Here is a 16,672-nt window from a genome sequence, read left to right as displayed (position 1 = left end):
ATCTGTTCAGGCTAGCTTCAAACATGATCTTCAGATCTCAATCTCCTGAGTATCTAGGGTTACAGGCGGGAGCCACCAGCACCTGGTCTAGGCCTGGGTTTTTAACTCTTCTAGATGGAGAAGCAAAGATACCAGAGAATAGAACGCCAAGAGGGTAGGCAGGCCCCATTTCCTCTGCTCAGTACGACATACCCAGCACCTTAGCATAGTTCCTGCTCCATTTAGGCGTCTGATAAATAAGTATGAAAGAAATTCTTCATTGAGAAAGTGGCATTTCAATTGTAATAGAACTTTGACACTGGTCCAACATGACAAGACTTCATTGAGTCAAATATGGGCTGGAGAGAATCTAGACTGGGAAGGGAATAGCCCCAGCTATGAGGTTGGAATTACTTATACCCTAGAGCTTAGCATCTTATAGTTCAACAATTCCACATAGGTTAGGCTCTGTCGGTCAGCTTAAAAAGGTCCCTCCCCACTCATGGAACGCCAAGCCATCTCCACACAGCAGAGCACCACTTAAAGATGTAAACTAGATCTTGCTATGCTCTCCTATCACCTCCAATGCTTCCCACCTCTCTCCCCCTGAAATCTAAACTTCTTACTCAGGAATTCGAGCTGGGTGTGAGCTGGTGGTGAGCAGGCCTCTGTCCTCATCTCCCATACTCCCCACTTCATCCACAAACCCCATCCCACACCAGCTACTTTGACCTTTTTCTTACTCAAAGATACCCACCTATCTACCTATCCCCTCTACTGAGACTTCAGCCTCTCTGGTCCTTCTGCTTGGCTCTCCATGTAGCTGGCATCTTTTTATTTCTTTAAGAGAGGTCCAGCCTGTACAATGCTCTGAATTTTCCAGAGCTCTTTCTCATATCACCCTCCTCTGAGTGACTGTCACTCCTACAATGCTCTTGTATGTGTACGTGTGTGCGTGTGCATGTGTGTGTGTGTGTGTGTGTGTGTGTGTGTGTGCCAGTACAGAGGTTTGAACACAGAGCTAGGTCTAGGCATTGTCCCTAAGCTCTTATCCCTCAAGGCTGGCAATTCTACCCCCTTGAGACACAACTTCACTTCTGATTTGGGGGTGGTTCACTGGAGATAAGATTCTCAAAGACTTTTCTGCTTGGCTGATTTTGAATGGCAATTGGTAGAGCCCAGCCTCCTGAGTAGGTAGAATTATGGGGATGACCATTTTTAGCTATTTACTGAAGACCTCACCAAGCAGAGAGCTGGAATCTGTCTGGTCCACTCCTCTAATTCCCTAAAATACTGGCACACAGTAAGTAATAAATGATTGTAGAAACTTCATTGGGCTCTAATTCCCCTAAGTCAGGATCTTACACCAGTCCCTAGTGTAAAACTGGTGTTTACAAACTGGTGGATGGGTCCCTGTGACCAACACTGTGTATGGACCAGGCCTGTTCTCCAAGGTTGGGTGGTACAGGATACTACAGGCCACTTCTGGAGTAGCAGTCCCTAACGCCACAGGCTCTGAATGCTCAGAGCTGGAAGGAATGACTTGACTCAAACAAGGCCTGGAGATCTGTGTGAATATGGGTCAGCTTCCTGTTGGGTCCCACCCTGCTCTGAAATTCCTTTCCACTTAGCTTCAGGAAGTTGATGGGACTCCATACGCACTGGCTCCCTCTTGCCCCTTCTGAAAGGCTGAGCTGCCTAATGAGAACCCAAATAGAGAACACAGGATAACAAAGGTCAAAGGGAAATGATCCTTTGGCACCTCTGATTGGCTCTGAAGCCAGGTAGACAACCTGTAACGTGTCCTGGTGCTTCCTGGTTTGGGAGACTTTTTGGTACATTCCAATTCCCAGTGTGTAAGAAGGATATATTTGCACTTAAGCGAACACGCTGAAACTTTCTGACACACCCTGAGTCCCTGGCAGGTGGAAGAATCTTGTGTTGAGAGAGAATTACCTCAGCAGCTGGCTTGGTGGGGTATGTGTAGTTACTGTTCTTGAGGGTTCTCAGGAAGGGCTCCTCCTAAGAGAGAAAAGGAAACACATGGGGAGACTGATGGTGTGGAAGGTTGCTTAAGAATGAAAAATTCCAGCCCTCTAGATTCATTTCACATGATGCTTCTGCATTTAAATAGAAAGAACTACTGTACAAACATAATTCCATTCATTCCCTGGAAGGTTTTATGTAACAGCTTTAGAGAGGAATGTACAATAAAAGGCTCCAAGCAAGTTCCACACATGCTCCAGTCTGGGTTCCATTCTTCCCTCTCACCCTAGCAACTGAGCATCTTCCTGATCCGCAGACTTACCCCTTTTCTTTCTGTTGTAACTGATCTGGCAAAGGATTCGCAATTCAACATTTCCCTCCTTGATTTCTAGTAAGTGTTATAATGATCAACATACAGTTGATAATTATGTACAGTTGTCTCCTTTGTACCACATGTTGTCCCCTGTAGGTTGGCTCCCTATTTTGTCAGACAGTTTTTCTTCGTTGTAAAACATAGTTCTCATTCCTACTTACTCTTTCATAATCGGTTTTCACACAGGCCTAGTCAAGACTCCACGTCGCAGGTGATGAGTTCATCAAAGAAGGAAGAAGGAAGTGGACAAAGGAGAAATGGGGAAAGCAAGCTGATGAGGAAATGTAGAAATGAATGAAGCAAGAGCAGATAAGATCTGGAGTGAGAAAAAGCATCCAAGTGGTCCTGGGACTAGGGACACTCACGGACCATGCGTGTGGAGCAGAAAGGCCATGTTTGGGAAATTCAGAAATAAAATAAGAAAGGGAATCCTGAGGCTGGAAAGTAAGTTTTTAGAGATCCGTTCCAAGTGTTGAAAACTGACTACCCATCAGCAAACTCAGCCAGAAGATGTTAATCTATTTTGGTTCATAGATGGAGGGGGAGGAGGAGAGGGAGAAAGAGCAGGAGAAGGAGGAGGAGAAGAAAGATGAGGAGAAGGAGGAGGAGGAAATGGAGGTGATGGAGATAAAGAGGAAGAGAAAGAAGAGGAGATGGAATGGAAGAGAAGACAGAAGAGAAAAGGAAGAAGAGGAAGAGATGACGGTGATGGGAATAAGGAGGAAAAAGAAGAGGAGAAGATGGAGAAAGAAGAGGAGAAGGAAGAAATGGAACAGGAAGAGGAAGAGATGGAGACAGAAGAGGAGGAAGAAGAGGAGGCAGATCTAAATAGTCTCAGAAGGGGTGTGCTTTTTGTCAGTACTGGCCACAATACTTCCCCTGGTCTCATATCTGACCCCATGCACATAATCACGATCCTCCCTGGCCTTGTAGACATCTCATTTTGCAATCCCCAAATGTCCCTGTTTTACTGGTGAGGCCTAGGATGGGAAAGGGAACTCTGGAAATCTAGAGAGCAAACAGTGAGTGTAGAGCTGGTATTAGTGCTGACCGGATAGGCCTCTTGCCTAGTTCTATTCATCACATTGAAGTCAGGACAACAATAGATCCTCTGGGCCAGACAAAAAAGGTCACTTTGGAGGACAATGTCTACATGCAGAAATCTATCAGTACCTGTCCCCCTCCAAATGGCTCTTGTCTCTCTAGGGGTACCAGAGCTGTCAGCATCTCCATCTGACTGTGGGCTAGAGGACAGATTTACATGGAGGCCACTCAGGGCCAAGGCAGGAAGTGTGACCAGATGGTAGAACCAGTGTAAGGTATGTCTGTGCTGGCATACCTGCATGAATAATAAGCCTGCCTCCTGCCAGTGTTGCTCAGCATCCCCGCAAGAGTCATGCCAGAGGAAGGTAGCTTGGGAGCACTTCTAAATGACTGACCACACCTGGGAAACAGCTTCTGTGTTCAGAACTATGCTCTAGGGGCCAGGATGAGTGTGGACACAAGGAAGCTCACAATCAGGGAGGCAGCAGCAGCTCCTCAAATAAGGTCTGTAAGCACAATAATTGCGGAGGGACTGCTCCAAGACAAGATAGAGGTTGAGAGAAGACATGATTAATTATGATTGTTTCTCCACAGAGAAGCCCTGGCTAGGCTTTGGGTCCAAGGGTAGAGCTAGTCCCAAAGTGGCCAACACAGGAAGACAAAGACAATCCCTGTCTTTCTGGGAGAGTTGAAACGTTGAATCACAGAGCCGATTTGGTCTTATCTGTTTGATCACAGGCTCCAAAGGGAGTTGAAAATAAACTGGGGTAGGAGAGGTAGCATTGAAAGAGTGAGTGGTCAAGTTGATAGTGGAATGTGGTTGAGAGAGTGAGGCCAAGACAGAAACGGCAAGAACAGGTCCAGGGCAGTGGTAGATAGGTGAGCTGGGTGCCCAGGGCATTGACCATTGACTGCTTGGTTACACAGGAGGCAGGTGCATTGAAGACCTGGAGTGGAGCAGACTCCACAGGAGAGGGCCTCGAGGGAGTCTGCCTAGCTCTCTAGGGCTGGACAAAGCTCACTGTACACAACACAGTCAGTTGTCTAGTTGCAGCTGCACAGAGACAGACAGAAGCCAGATGACCACTTGCTGGAGGCTGGCAGCTGACTGAGGGGGCTGGGGGAGCAGGCCACACCTATCCTGGCTGCATTACTAGATATGAAGTTCCATAGAAAAGGAGAAGTGCTTTTCTTCTGTGCTATGCTGCTTGGATCCAGCCAGAGAAGTCATCAACTGCAAGAGGACTGCGTTCCAAGGAGCAACACCTTCACCAGGTAAGGGTCAGCGGTCATGTCTATCAGGAATGGCAGAGGGCCCACTGTGGGGGGTGGGAGGAGGGAGGAGAGCACACTAGCACTGCATGAAATGCTTTCTTGAATGTTCTATCTCATGCCATCACATCCCATTCTCTTCCCAATATGCTGGCTCTTCATGTATGCTGATGGTGCGCCTATGGTTGAGTAGCCCTGGGGGGTTTGAAGAGCAGCAAAAGATGGAAGCAGAGATGCCTTGAGAAGGAGGGGGCATGGAGAAGAATCTCGGTAGCACATGAGGCTGTAAGGATGTCACAGCCCACTGAAATCCCAAGGCGATCTAGTCCTACTTCATGATGAGATAACTTTGCACACAGTAAGGAGGGTGCAAGCCATACAAGGGGCCGTGGATGTGGGGAGAAGGGTATTCGGAAAGATCTCACTATGCAGGGTGTTAAGTAGAGTAGTACCCTCCATTATGTAATTCCAAATAGAAAACCTCTAAACCATGAGCTTAAGGAAATTAAAAAAAGTTTGCTTATCTTCATGATAAAAGACAGGATAAAGAAGGACTCTGGGTGCCCAGGTCAGTAATTCTAGCTACTCAAGAGACAGAGATTAAGAGCTTCATGGTTTGAGGTCAGCCTGGGCAAAAAAAGTTAGTAAAACTCCAATTCAATCAATAAATTGAGCTTGGTGGCACATATCTGGAATCCTAGACAAGTGGGAGATCTACACAGGAGGATCGTGGTCTTGCAAAAATGCCAGAGCCCCAGATGGGTGCTGATGGCTTACACCTGTAATCCTAGCTACTCAGGAGGTTAAGATCTGAGGATTGTAGTTCAAAGCCAGCCTGGGCAGGAAAAGCTGTGAGACTCTTATCTCCAACCAACTACTCAAAAAAGCTGGAAGTGGCATTGTGGCTCTAGTGGTAGAGTGCCAGCTTTGAGCAAGAGAAGCTTAGGGACAGTGCCCAGGCTCTCAGTTCAAGCCCGGGAACTGGCACAAAACCAAAACCCAAACAAAACATCAAGAAAAAAAAAACTCGCAAGATCCTATCTGGATTGAGAAACCAAGGAATTCAACTCAATGACATTTCAGCAAGAAATCCTAGCACTGGAGGAACTTAGTGTGAGGAGAGAAATGAGAATAGGACTGAGACAGAGAAACTGGAGGTCTGAATCTTCAGAGTTAGAAGACATGAGAGTCCCTGAAAGAGAGGAGCACAACCAGAAAAAATGAAGGCGGTTTTGCCTCCACAAGCCCTGAGAGGGAGAAATTTCAAGAAGGAGCTGGTTTCAGTCTGACAAGTGAAGCTGAGAAGAATAAAGGCTGGCAAAGGGCCAACCTAATCTTCCTGATGGGCAGCCAAGCCTGACCCAGGGTTAGGGAAGCAGTGGACAGAGAGCTCATTTAGGCAGAGAGGGAAAGATAGTTACAGTCTATGGAGCGAATCCAGAGTTGGCTGTAAAATAATTTGCGCAAGTTGAAAATACAAGAGAAAGCGATGAGTACCCCTCCCCCGTTAAGTCGCCCTACCTGGCAAGTGGTGGAAAGTGCTAGCAGTTGGGCTGCCACTGGGGGAGGAAGTGGGAGGAGGCTAGAGCTCAATCCATCTTGCTGCCTCCTCCCCCAGCGTTCTGCCTGTTGCTTCTATGTTTAGATGCAGCCAGGACAAAAATATGAGCCGCCTGGCCCCTATCAGCTCCCACAGAGAGGCTGGTGGACTTTTGCATGGCTCCCAGGCACATGGCAGGGGAGCAGATGGCACCTGAGGCACCGTGCCATGGGGCCAACAGATGGACCCTTTGGGAATGGGCTCTCAGGTTGCTTAGCAACAGCCTTTCTTGGGCTGAGCTTCTACTGGCTCTAAGAGGAGGCTGGGTTTCTCTTCTTCACTCACCAATGATTCCACTGGGCTCTGTTCAGAAAGGTGGAGCTGAGCCCACTGTGGCTCAGCTGGATAGAACCGGATAGAACATCACTCATCAGGGTTCCCTGCCCGGTCTTCAGTAGACAGTGACAGTTGCCCTGAGCTTCCTGGTGACAGGGATTTCCCTGATCCAGGGCTGTCTAGGCTCCAACTTGGCACTTAAGACATATTTGTTGGGAGAAAGAGTAAGTGATGGTTGCTTGGTGGGAATTTTACTTTTTTCTACTTAACGGAAGAGGAGTTGACAGTGTAGAGTCGCTTTTATGACTGATATTCAATGTAGCTATATGCATTGTTAAAATTGTTGAACTCCTCACTAGTTGTTTACATCCATTGCTTTGAGACCTCACGTGCCCCTTTCCAACTCGCCCTGGCCTCTGGCAATGTATACCCTTTGCACATGGGACCCTCACCCCAGCCTCTGGCCAGCCTCTGATCACTGGGACTGGCACTAGTTTTTGTATGATTTGACCCCCCCCCCTCACACACACACACACACAGCCATGCTAGTACTGAGGCTTGAACTCAGGACCTCACATTCTTGCTTGTCCTTTCTGCTCAAGACTGGACTTGTTCCACTTGGGCCACAGCTCCACTTCCAGCTTTTGGCTGGTTAATTGGAGATGATTCGCATGGACTTTTCTGCTGGTGCTAACTTTGCACCAAGATCCTCAGATCTTAGTCTCCTGAGTAGTTAGGTTTACAGATGAGAACCACCAGCACCAGACATTAACTCTCTCCTTTACTCCAGGTGCCAGATTAAGCAAGTGAAACCTCGGTTATACTGTCATAGTTTCCGATCCCTTCTTCCTGCCATGCTTGCTCAGGGTACATTAGACTGAGTCAGGGTACAAGGCTGGGGCTAGGAGAGCAGCACTCAGGGAGCATGGGTCTGGCAGAATCCCTTTCCCAGGATCCCCTACAGTCACACACACGGGAGCTACATGCTCCAATCTGCTCAGCTAGGAGGGTGGCAGAGATTGATACAGGCAGATTCAAGCAGAAAACCCAGCCTCCTCTATTAGATCAGCCCCTCTGCTTTTATTGTCACTGAGGGCTCTTGGGCCTTAGCCTTATTTGGTTAAAAAGCCATAAGACAGGACTGAGAAAAGGGAATGAGAACGTCAACCTGCCTCCTCCCCCCCCCCCCATCCTAAGCCCAAGTCAAGTTTAACAACCACTTACATATTCCTCCTTAAAAGGAGCCCTGATCACAGGCTGGTCCTGCTCTTCCTCCAACAGCTCAGCTGCCCTCTTTGCTGCTCCCTCCAGACTCTCTCTTCACTAGAAGTGCCCCAGTTCATGCTCTCTGCTCGCTGACCACTACTCCTGAGTCTAGAAATCACTAGACATATCCATCTGCCCCAACCACATTGTCACCGAAACAAAATAAGCCTTCTTGTCCTTCGGGCTTCTGCAGCCCTTCTTAAATGCATGCACCCTCTTCAAAGGCACAACTTCATCTGTGCTGTTCTATGCATCTTCCTTCCAGCCTTCAAAGTCTAGCTGCCATGCCTCTGTCCCAGACTGGCCCCCAGCCCAGGGGTGGGATGGATGCTGAAGAAGCAGAGCAGAGAGGGGAAGGGAAAAGCTCTGGGTTCCAGAGAGGTGAAGCAGTTCTTCTCTTACTACCTGAGTGGGGCAGGCCAGGGGTATGTCTGCCGTCAGGTCCAAGGTGTCTGTCTTCCTCCCCAGTGGCTCAAGCTGATCAGGGAAAAGAGAGACACAGGTGAACACCCCCCCCACCCCCCCACCCCCCACCCCCATCACAGTTCCAAGCATAGACAGTGAGTGGTTGCATGTGGGCAAACTGAGACTAAGAACTCCCTATGTTCCATTCTGTAGACTTCCATAGATACTCTCCTCTGGGGCTACTTCTATTGAATAGGGACTGGTGCTGTGTTCTAAACCAGAACCCCAAAGGTGTTCCTGTCTCTTACCATATTGGCCCAAAGGGCTCTGGAGAGCTGAGAGTGGAATTTCTGGTTTGGGTGGATGCAGTCTGGGGCGAAGAAGGATATATCTGGACGTCCATCCTGAAAGAGACAAATGTATTTCTCCAAGATCCCATGGGGTTAGAGGAGCCACAAGTCATTAGTCTGACCCCAGCACATGACATGTTCATTTCCCAAGGTCATTGGTTCTACAAAGTCTGGTCACCTTAAGAGGGAGAGCAGTCCACAATGAATAGCTTTGGATGACCTCAAGCCCCTATCACTTTTCTGGCTCACAATTCTCCTTATTTAATAATAATAATAATCATCATCATCATCATCATCATCATCATCACCATCATCAAAGGTATCACATTTTTTAGCTGCATATAATATCCTAGCCCACACTGTGGATGAGGGAAAGCTGTTAGCCCCTGTGCGTGTCCTGACCAGCCTTACTTCTCAGCCTTTGCCCGCTAGTTCTGGCAATCTTGGGGAAAATGGACAGGCAGGCCTGTGCAGAATGGACACCAGGGCAGCATGCTGCCTGGCCCAGCTCTTCTCTCTTGAAGAACTTGGGATGCTTAATGCTTTTCCTTCCAGGTAGGTGAGGCCCTGGGGGGGGGGGGGGAGGCCTTGCCTGGTCTTTACTGAGCTGACTGGAAGTGCCAGGCACAGCATTGCTAGAACCCACCTATTTTTTTTTTAAGACAGGGTCTTAGATAGTCCAGGCTACATCGTCCTTCCTCAGCTTCCTGAGGTGTGAACCAACATGCCCAGCCAGAACCCTCCATTATTACTGCAGGTTTGCATATGAGAGACAACAGGTGTACTGCAGAAAGTTAGTAATGTGGAGTTGAATAGCCTTGCCTCTCTGTCCCTAATACCTCCAAAGGCAGTGGTGGTGACTGTGTCTATAGTGCCTGGCACATAGTAGATGCTCAATCCATTGAGGTGCCTCCAGATCTCTCCTATTGGGCCGGCTCTGGGAATGTCGGGCAGGTGTTCAAGGACACTCATGCTGCCAGAGCAGCAGCTGGAGAAGTTCCTGTTTTATTCACACATTCATGGAAGCCCTTAGCATCTCTGCCTGGCCTGTCTCAGCACTCTCAGGGCCCTACTCCTCCTACAGCCCACGATGGGGGCCGGAAGTGTACCTCCAGGGTGGGAAGCTGGATGTTGAGGAAGAAGGGCTGCAGCACCACGGAGAAGTCCTCCCGCGTGTCATAGCGGCCTGACTCGATCAGCTCGCGCATGCTGTCCTGGGGAGGTGAGCACATGGGGTAGGGGGCCTCAGCACAGAGATGGAAAGAAAGGGAGTATGGCAAACAGCATCTCTTTCTCCAAACCCCTGGACAGGGGAGCTGGTTCAGTCTTTCCTGTAACACCATCTCACATAATGGCAAGTCCCATTCTGGAGAATGTGGAGATGCGGGGATGGGGGAGGGGGGAAGGGGTCTCAGTTAATGTTGGGGTTAAGTGGTTTGTGATCTCTGGACTAGAAATCTCATAAGGAATAAAAGTTTTAGAACTCACCTTATAGGCTCGCGTGAAGGCCTCCAACCTGCCCAGCTCTTGGGAGTTGTCCCGTAGGCTCAGAACACAGTTGCATAAAAGGCTGCATAAAGGAGGGTGGGGGTGGGGGTGGGGAATAGGAGGACCCAGCTTGGAAACTCGGTTCAGGGCTGCTTCTAGCTGCCTGAGGCCTAGGTAGATGCAGTGATTTACTCAAGCTCTGCTTTCAGAGCTTGTGTCCCTTCAGGGTACTTGTCTGAGTACTAGATAAAGTACCCTAAGGGAAGCTGGGGTTTCAATGGGGTTTCAACCTTCACAGGCTCTGGTATGGAAATGTAGGCACTGGGCCTTCAACATGTCAATGCTGAGTGAATGAGTCTGAGCAATAAAAACACAAGGTTTACTTAAGAACTAGAAGAAATTCACTCAGGAGGCTGAGATCTAAAGATTCTGGCTTGAAAGTAGCCTGGGTAGAAAAGTCTGAGGCCCTAATTTCCAATAAACCACTAGGGAGTGGTAAGTGTATCTGCGGCTCAAAGGGTACAGTGCTAGCCTTGGATCAAAAGAAAGCTCAGGGACAGCACCCAGGCCCCTGGTTCAAGCCCCAGGATTGGCACCAAAAACAAACAAACAAACAAATTAATTAATTAATTAGGTCTTTTGGGTTGGAGCAGGGGCATTGAGGCCTCTGATGCTCATACCATCTTCAGGGCTACACTGTTCCATTGTATTATATATTGTTCTTTCACTTCTACATGTACTTATCTTAAAAGAAAAGTCATAGATACTCAGAGGCTTACAACAAGATTGCATTCTGATAAGCCCATAGCAGGTTGAAAATATTGTAAGATGAAAATAATTTACTAAATTATATCTGACCAAACACTACATTATCTACTATTGTCATTTTCTCCTTGTGACTGTAGGGATGTCTAGGTGCTATGGCTTGCTGAGGCCATGCTAGATTATATGAGAGTGTGATACTACCCATCATCAGCTCAGAAAAAGATCAAATCCAGCACTTGAAGGATGGTTTCTCCTGAATGTGTGTGCATGGCTTTCGTTACCACCACAAAGTTGAAAAATCCCAAACCAGGGACTGTACTTCTACAGTACTGGAAGAGTAGCCAGCATACAGTGAGTGCTGTGAGATTTGTGCAGTCTAAAGATGTATGTACATAGAGACAAACAGCTACATGCTTACACACCTACATGCTATACAACTATATAACCTCACACCTATATACAACATACCTACATATACTTATACACCTAAACACTTACACAGCCACACACCTATACATGCAGACAGCCACACACTGACTAATATACCCACATACTTACATATTACATACCTACGTATCCACACATCTATATACCTACATACCTACCACTCACTTTAAGCAGCAAATAGCCCACTGTGAAGTTCCCTCCTGTTCCTCCCAGTTCTCTTCTTCCCCATAGGTACCCGGCTCATGAGTTTCTGCCCTTGCTTTTTGTTACACCTATACCTACCTCTCTCCACGTTGCCCTTTTACAATCTGAGCTACTCTGTCTTTCAAGTGTCACCCCCACTGGCTCTTGATATCACAGAACTTCCTGTCTGGCGCCTGGCACCTTGCAGTTGGGGAAAGGGGAGCAAGGTCAAGGCCCCTACTTCCTCCCAGAAGGGGGTGATTTTACATAGGCCCTCATTTATAGACAGGAGACCCTGTGGATTCACTGCTGCACGAGGGCCAGGCCAGGGGGAGAGTGTCTGCAGCCCAGGGCAATCAGCACCTGCCTACCTGGCCTGCTTCACTGGGCACTGGTCTGGGTTCCCCAGGAACACCTGCCGCATGACAATGGGGTCCATGAAGTCCACGAGGTTGACCAGGGCTCTGGGCACCTAAGGGCAAAGCTGTAGGTGAGAGAGGGACTCTGGGGCCTCTTTCCATGGGGGCTGCCAGGTGAACAGGAGTTGGGTAATAAACACTAAGAGTTCTGCTCTGTTCAGCCTCCTCTTGGCAAACTCGTTAGTTTACAATCTGATGAGACAGATGACCTGTTCATCAGCCCATTGATCTGATCTGATCCAATCTTCTCCTACCAGCCCAACCTGAACTACCTCTGCTAAGCTGGCTTGGGGACTTAGCTACTCAACAGAGCATCTAGTGATCAGAATGTTCCTTCCTGGGCTGTTTGTCCTTGCCAGGGGTTGGTGATGGGGAAAGGGGATGTGAGGCTAGGTGCAGAACCAGACAGAACCTGGCTCTCGGCATGCACTGTGGCACAGAATGTAGTGTCCAGCTTGCCACAATTATTCTGCCTCCAAGGAATGAATGTTCTAGGTAGGCGTAGAGGGATGTAGTGCTTCTTGTTTCAAGCCTGAGACCCTCTGGGTGATTCAAATGAAATGAAGTTTCTTGGTATTAGACCTCAGCCTCTGGGCAAGGACAGAGCTCATGCCCTTAGCTCTCTCCTTGAAGGCCACCTTTGCCCCACCACTTTTGCTTTTCTGCATCCACCTTTGCTACCATAGTTTGTAGGAGCCTCACCCACCTCTGTATGCAGAATGTCCAGGGCATTGCGGAGATGATCAAAAAAGTTGGCTGCAGAATACAGATTCTGGAAAGAGAATTAGGGAGGAAAAGGAGTTGGTGCTTTGGGTGAGAGGGTGGAGGGGAAGTTTGGGCTTCCCTTCTGGCTCAGCCCCAAAGACTTGTTCTCTCTCTGGTCTCCAACTGGGAATGTGAGCTGAACAGCTTGACTACTTGCTGTTGTTGAAGAACAGCCAGCTAGAAGACTGGAACCTTCTATCCAAGCTTTAGTTTGGGAGCTGAGGAATCTTCTCCTAACAGTCTGGCACCTTCTCTTTTTGAGCTCTTAAGAGTTTTGAGAGAGAAATAGAAGTATCGCACATCTGCCACCTGCTTCCCCACTACCTTGGACATGAAGATGGTGCCAGGAACCCAGGGGTGGTGGGGTGAGAGGGGTGTGCATGTATGTGCATATGTATTGTGTGTCTGTGTATGCCAACAAAGGTGTGGCTGCAGGTTCCTGGGTTCGTTGTTGGAACTTCTCTTAGCGAGAATCTCCAAGGCTTACTGGACAGAATCAGGAGCAAGCAGAAGACCTGAACCACGTCCTCATTACCGAGTCTGTGCAGTGGTCACATAAGTCACTGGCTCCAATCATCACCGTGATGACCTTCCAGTCCTCATGGAAATTGACTCTCTGTATGGAGAGAGGAATATACTGGAGGATTTCCAACAAAGAGCAACATCACAACTCTAGGAAATCCCATCAGCCCTTTACAACTTCCTTGTCCATTTGACCGAATCAGAATTTCAAGGATGACAGAACCTTAGTTTATTTATAGACCTTCACCAGGGACTTTGGAGGTCATATGACCAGCAACAACCCCTCCCTGTGGATATGAGGTTTCCCAGAAGCCTTAGGAAAGGAGATTGTTCTCTCTTTGCTTGGATGCCTCCAATGACAGAAGAGTTACTGCTTTTTATGGCATACCATTCCATTTGGGGACGCTGTTAGTGGATAAGAAAAGGAGTGTTCATGAATGACTGTAACTCCAACTCACATGGTCATCTTTAATCCTCTGTACCAGACTCTGGACTTGCCTCACGAGTTCCCTGAGAAAGAGAAAATCAGTCTCAGTTTGGTTAAGGGACAGCTCCTGTGGTTTTCCTCCTGAACGGTCTAAACAAAAGTCTTCTATGATATCATTCCCACTACCTGAGCTGCAGAGACCTGACTCAGAGGTCAGAAGCTACTCATCTCTTCTGGAGAATTATTACAACAAATAATTGTACAAAAAAAACCCCAATTATGGGTTTGGCCTAAAAGTTGCAGCCAGGGTCTTGCCAATTATGTTTGCTGCTCATGATTTCCTTTTAGGGCAAATTATCTTTTAGGATTCTATGCTAAGAAACCATTTGTAATTTGTTTTCTTTTTTGGAGGGGAGTTATTTGTTTTTAATTTTTTGACATATGGTCTTATATAGATCAGGCCAACTCTCGAATCTCAATCCTCATGTGTCAGTCTCTGGAGTGCTAGGATAATAGGTTTGTGCCACCTTCCTGTGTCATCTATTTCTTTTGAAAGACTGGTCTAGGTCATGTACTTAGACCTATGAAAGTTTCAGCTTAAGCCCTCTTTTCCTCTTGGCCAGCAAGAAAAAGAGTATGTGCTCAAGTATAAAAATGTGCACATTGACATAATTGCTTCATCTTTGTTTCCTACAATGTCTGTAATTTCACACATAGAAATATACACATATACATAAACACACACATATATATAACCACTATATAGATATATATGTTATTTGTTACTTTTGTGAACTCCTCTAAATGCTTCTTTCAGAAAGAGGTGTAGAGCAAATGTTCATGGTATATCATGTACCTGTCTTGGTTTATATTGTATGGGAGGAAGCAAGCTCAGGCATCTGAGCTCCCTCCCCACTTGCTCAAGCCCCCTGCAGGCCTGAAGTGTGATAGATCTACAGCATGATGATCTTCAGGGTGAGCAGGTCTGGGTGTAGCACCCACAGACCAGAGTGGGTGGGCCTGAGCAAGAGGAAGACACACAGCAGAAGCTGAGCCGAGAGCTGTATGGAGCAGGAGCTCCAGGTTTCTGGGGCTTGAGAAACAAGGTTGAGGCCTCCTTTGGAGCCCTAGGAGGCTGGGCAGTTTTGCTTTGGCAGCTTCTAGCACTTCTACTCCATTTCTTGCTAGCCCCAGGAGAGGATGAAAATTATTGTTCGAGGCCCTTAAGGATGGGATTCTGTTTGCCCATTCATCTGGAGGGGGTTTTCTGATCTTTAGATGAGAACTGTCATTTTTGAGGCTTTGGAGAGAGTGTATCTTGGTAGCACCAGTAGGCTAGGGTGTTTAAAAGTTAGATGATTTGGTCAATTCTCCTAATTCTTAGAAAATGCTGTGTGTAAAAGGCTGGTTTGTTGCTTAGTGACTGCCATAGGAGTGCCACTTTTTCCCAAGACCACCACCCCGCTGACTTCCTGCTATGGCTTCAATCACAGCACAGCAGGACAGAGGGTCCCCAGCCTCTGAAACCATTGCTGCAGACAGATACAGTGCCCCTCTGCACAGGGAGGTTGACATTGCAATCTCCAAGGGACTGTACATTTCCAGTTCCACTGCACAGACCCCACGCGCCATACTCAGCCTTTGCCCCAGGAACAGCCTGGTTGAAGAATGCATTATCGGCATCAGCATCTCCAGTGCCCACTGCATAGCCTATGAGGTTTCTGTTAAACTCGCGTAGGATATCTGAAAGACAAGGAGTAGACAGGGCACAGAGAGTCAGGACGGAAGGTCAGCACCTCTCCTCCAGTTTTATGAGGTCCAGTGTCCCCATCATCTTCTGCTTTCTGGGGAGAGCTAGGGAGGCAGTGCCAACATCAGCTGGGACCTGAGTTGAAACTTGATGATGCATGGGCTAAGGCAGCAAGAGACTTGTCACTTAAAGTATTTTATACAACATATAGCACTGCGAAGGGTCCCTGTCTAACTTGATTCCCCATTCCCTGGGCCAGTTGGAAAAGCCAGCGCTTAGGGTCTTGGGTAACTTGCCCTGGCTGACCTCCCAAGCAAAGTGAGGGCCAGAAAGGTCTAGGTCTCTGCTGTTCAGCCTTCCCCTTGGCTGCCTATCCCGGGCCTCTTCTCCCACTTCAACAATGGCCCAGAAGGAGATGTTACGTGTCCCTTTCTTAACTGAGAGGTCAGGGGGTCAGATGGGCCAAGCGGACACATTCAAATCTCTGGTGGTCACTTACTAGGTAAGGTGGTCACATTCTCCAAGGAGCCATCTCCACCTGAACTGTAGGGAGTGAGCAAGTGAAGGGAGGAGACACTGAGTTAATATACAAGCGTCACCAAAGAGAGAATCCACTCCGTAGTATTAGAAAGATCTGGAGAAAATTCTAAATTCAACAATGGATTGTTTTTAACATCCAGGATTTAAAGGTCACAGGGCTGTTTCTTTTCTTTTCTTTTACTTTTTCTTTTCTTTTTTTTTTGCCAGATCAGGAGGGAGAGCACTGAGCTGACAATACATAGTGTATGATAGTGTGTGTGTGTGTGTGTGTGTGTGTGTGAAACACTGTATCACTTCCCTCATGTCCCAATAACAAATGAGGTAGATGGGACTATCTCCATTTGACAGAATGGAACACCGAGATGCAGGGAGGTTAGTTAAGTTCCTAAAGGTAACTAAAATCCAGCTGGAGCTGGAACCCTTCAAAAGACAGATAAGCTGCTGTTTGCTGTTTGAATTCCATCGGAAAGTTCAAAGAATGGGCCATTTGCTGCCTTCTAATCAGCTCCAGCGGATCTCATCTCATTTAACCTTAAGATGCACTCCAAGGTTTAATTTCCTTCCACAAGGAAAAGATGGTTTCTATTTTAACAAAATTTGATGTTTATGTTTGCTGTCATTCTGTGTATGTGTATGCATGCACAAGCCCCTTTCCTCAGTCCCAACCTTTAGCATCCATACATCAGAAGAGACTTTCAAAGGATGGACCACGAGTGATCGTTGCTCTTCATTTGAGGAATGCTTGGCACAGAGTCAACAATACCAGGCTGGTTAGGGGCTTAAGCCACAGGTTCAGAGAGCAGTCCAGGCAGAGC

The 16,672-nt window shown here is 47.6% G+C and overlaps 1 protein-coding gene across 1 annotated transcript in view; it reads right to left on the bottom strand.

The window, feature by feature from the left end:
• Positions 1 to 16,672, bottom strand: part of Plb1 (phospholipase B1) — a 180,185-nt gene that overhangs the window by 27,715 nt on the left and 135,798 nt on the right. The window contains exons 35-45 of the mRNA XM_042696639.1: positions 15,817 to 15,860; positions 15,202 to 15,310; positions 13,599 to 13,650; positions 13,154 to 13,234; positions 12,560 to 12,625; positions 11,806 to 11,906; positions 10,040 to 10,121; positions 9,661 to 9,765; positions 8,510 to 8,605; positions 8,202 to 8,273; positions 1,936 to 2,001 (exon numbers count right to left, since the gene is read on the bottom strand). Of these exons, the coding sequence (XP_042552573.1) occupies positions 1,936 to 2,001; positions 8,202 to 8,273; positions 8,510 to 8,605; positions 9,661 to 9,765; positions 10,040 to 10,121; positions 11,806 to 11,906; positions 12,560 to 12,625; positions 13,154 to 13,234; positions 13,599 to 13,650; positions 15,202 to 15,310; positions 15,817 to 15,860 (874 nt within the window). The remainder of the gene's footprint in view (positions 1 to 1,935; positions 2,002 to 8,201; positions 8,274 to 8,509; positions 8,606 to 9,660; positions 9,766 to 10,039; positions 10,122 to 11,805; positions 11,907 to 12,559; positions 12,626 to 13,153; positions 13,235 to 13,598; positions 13,651 to 15,201; positions 15,311 to 15,816; positions 15,861 to 16,672) is intronic.

The sequence above is a fragment of the Dipodomys spectabilis genome, unplaced genomic scaffold (assembly GCF_019054845.1).
Source record: "Dipodomys spectabilis isolate Male_0828 unplaced genomic scaffold, ASM1905484v1 ptg000210l, whole genome shotgun sequence".
NCBI lineage: Eukaryota > Metazoa > Chordata > Mammalia > Rodentia > Heteromyidae > Dipodomys > Dipodomys spectabilis.
The sequence above is the reverse complement of the archived record's forward strand: the minus strand, read 5'-3'. Positions and strand labels throughout refer to the sequence as shown.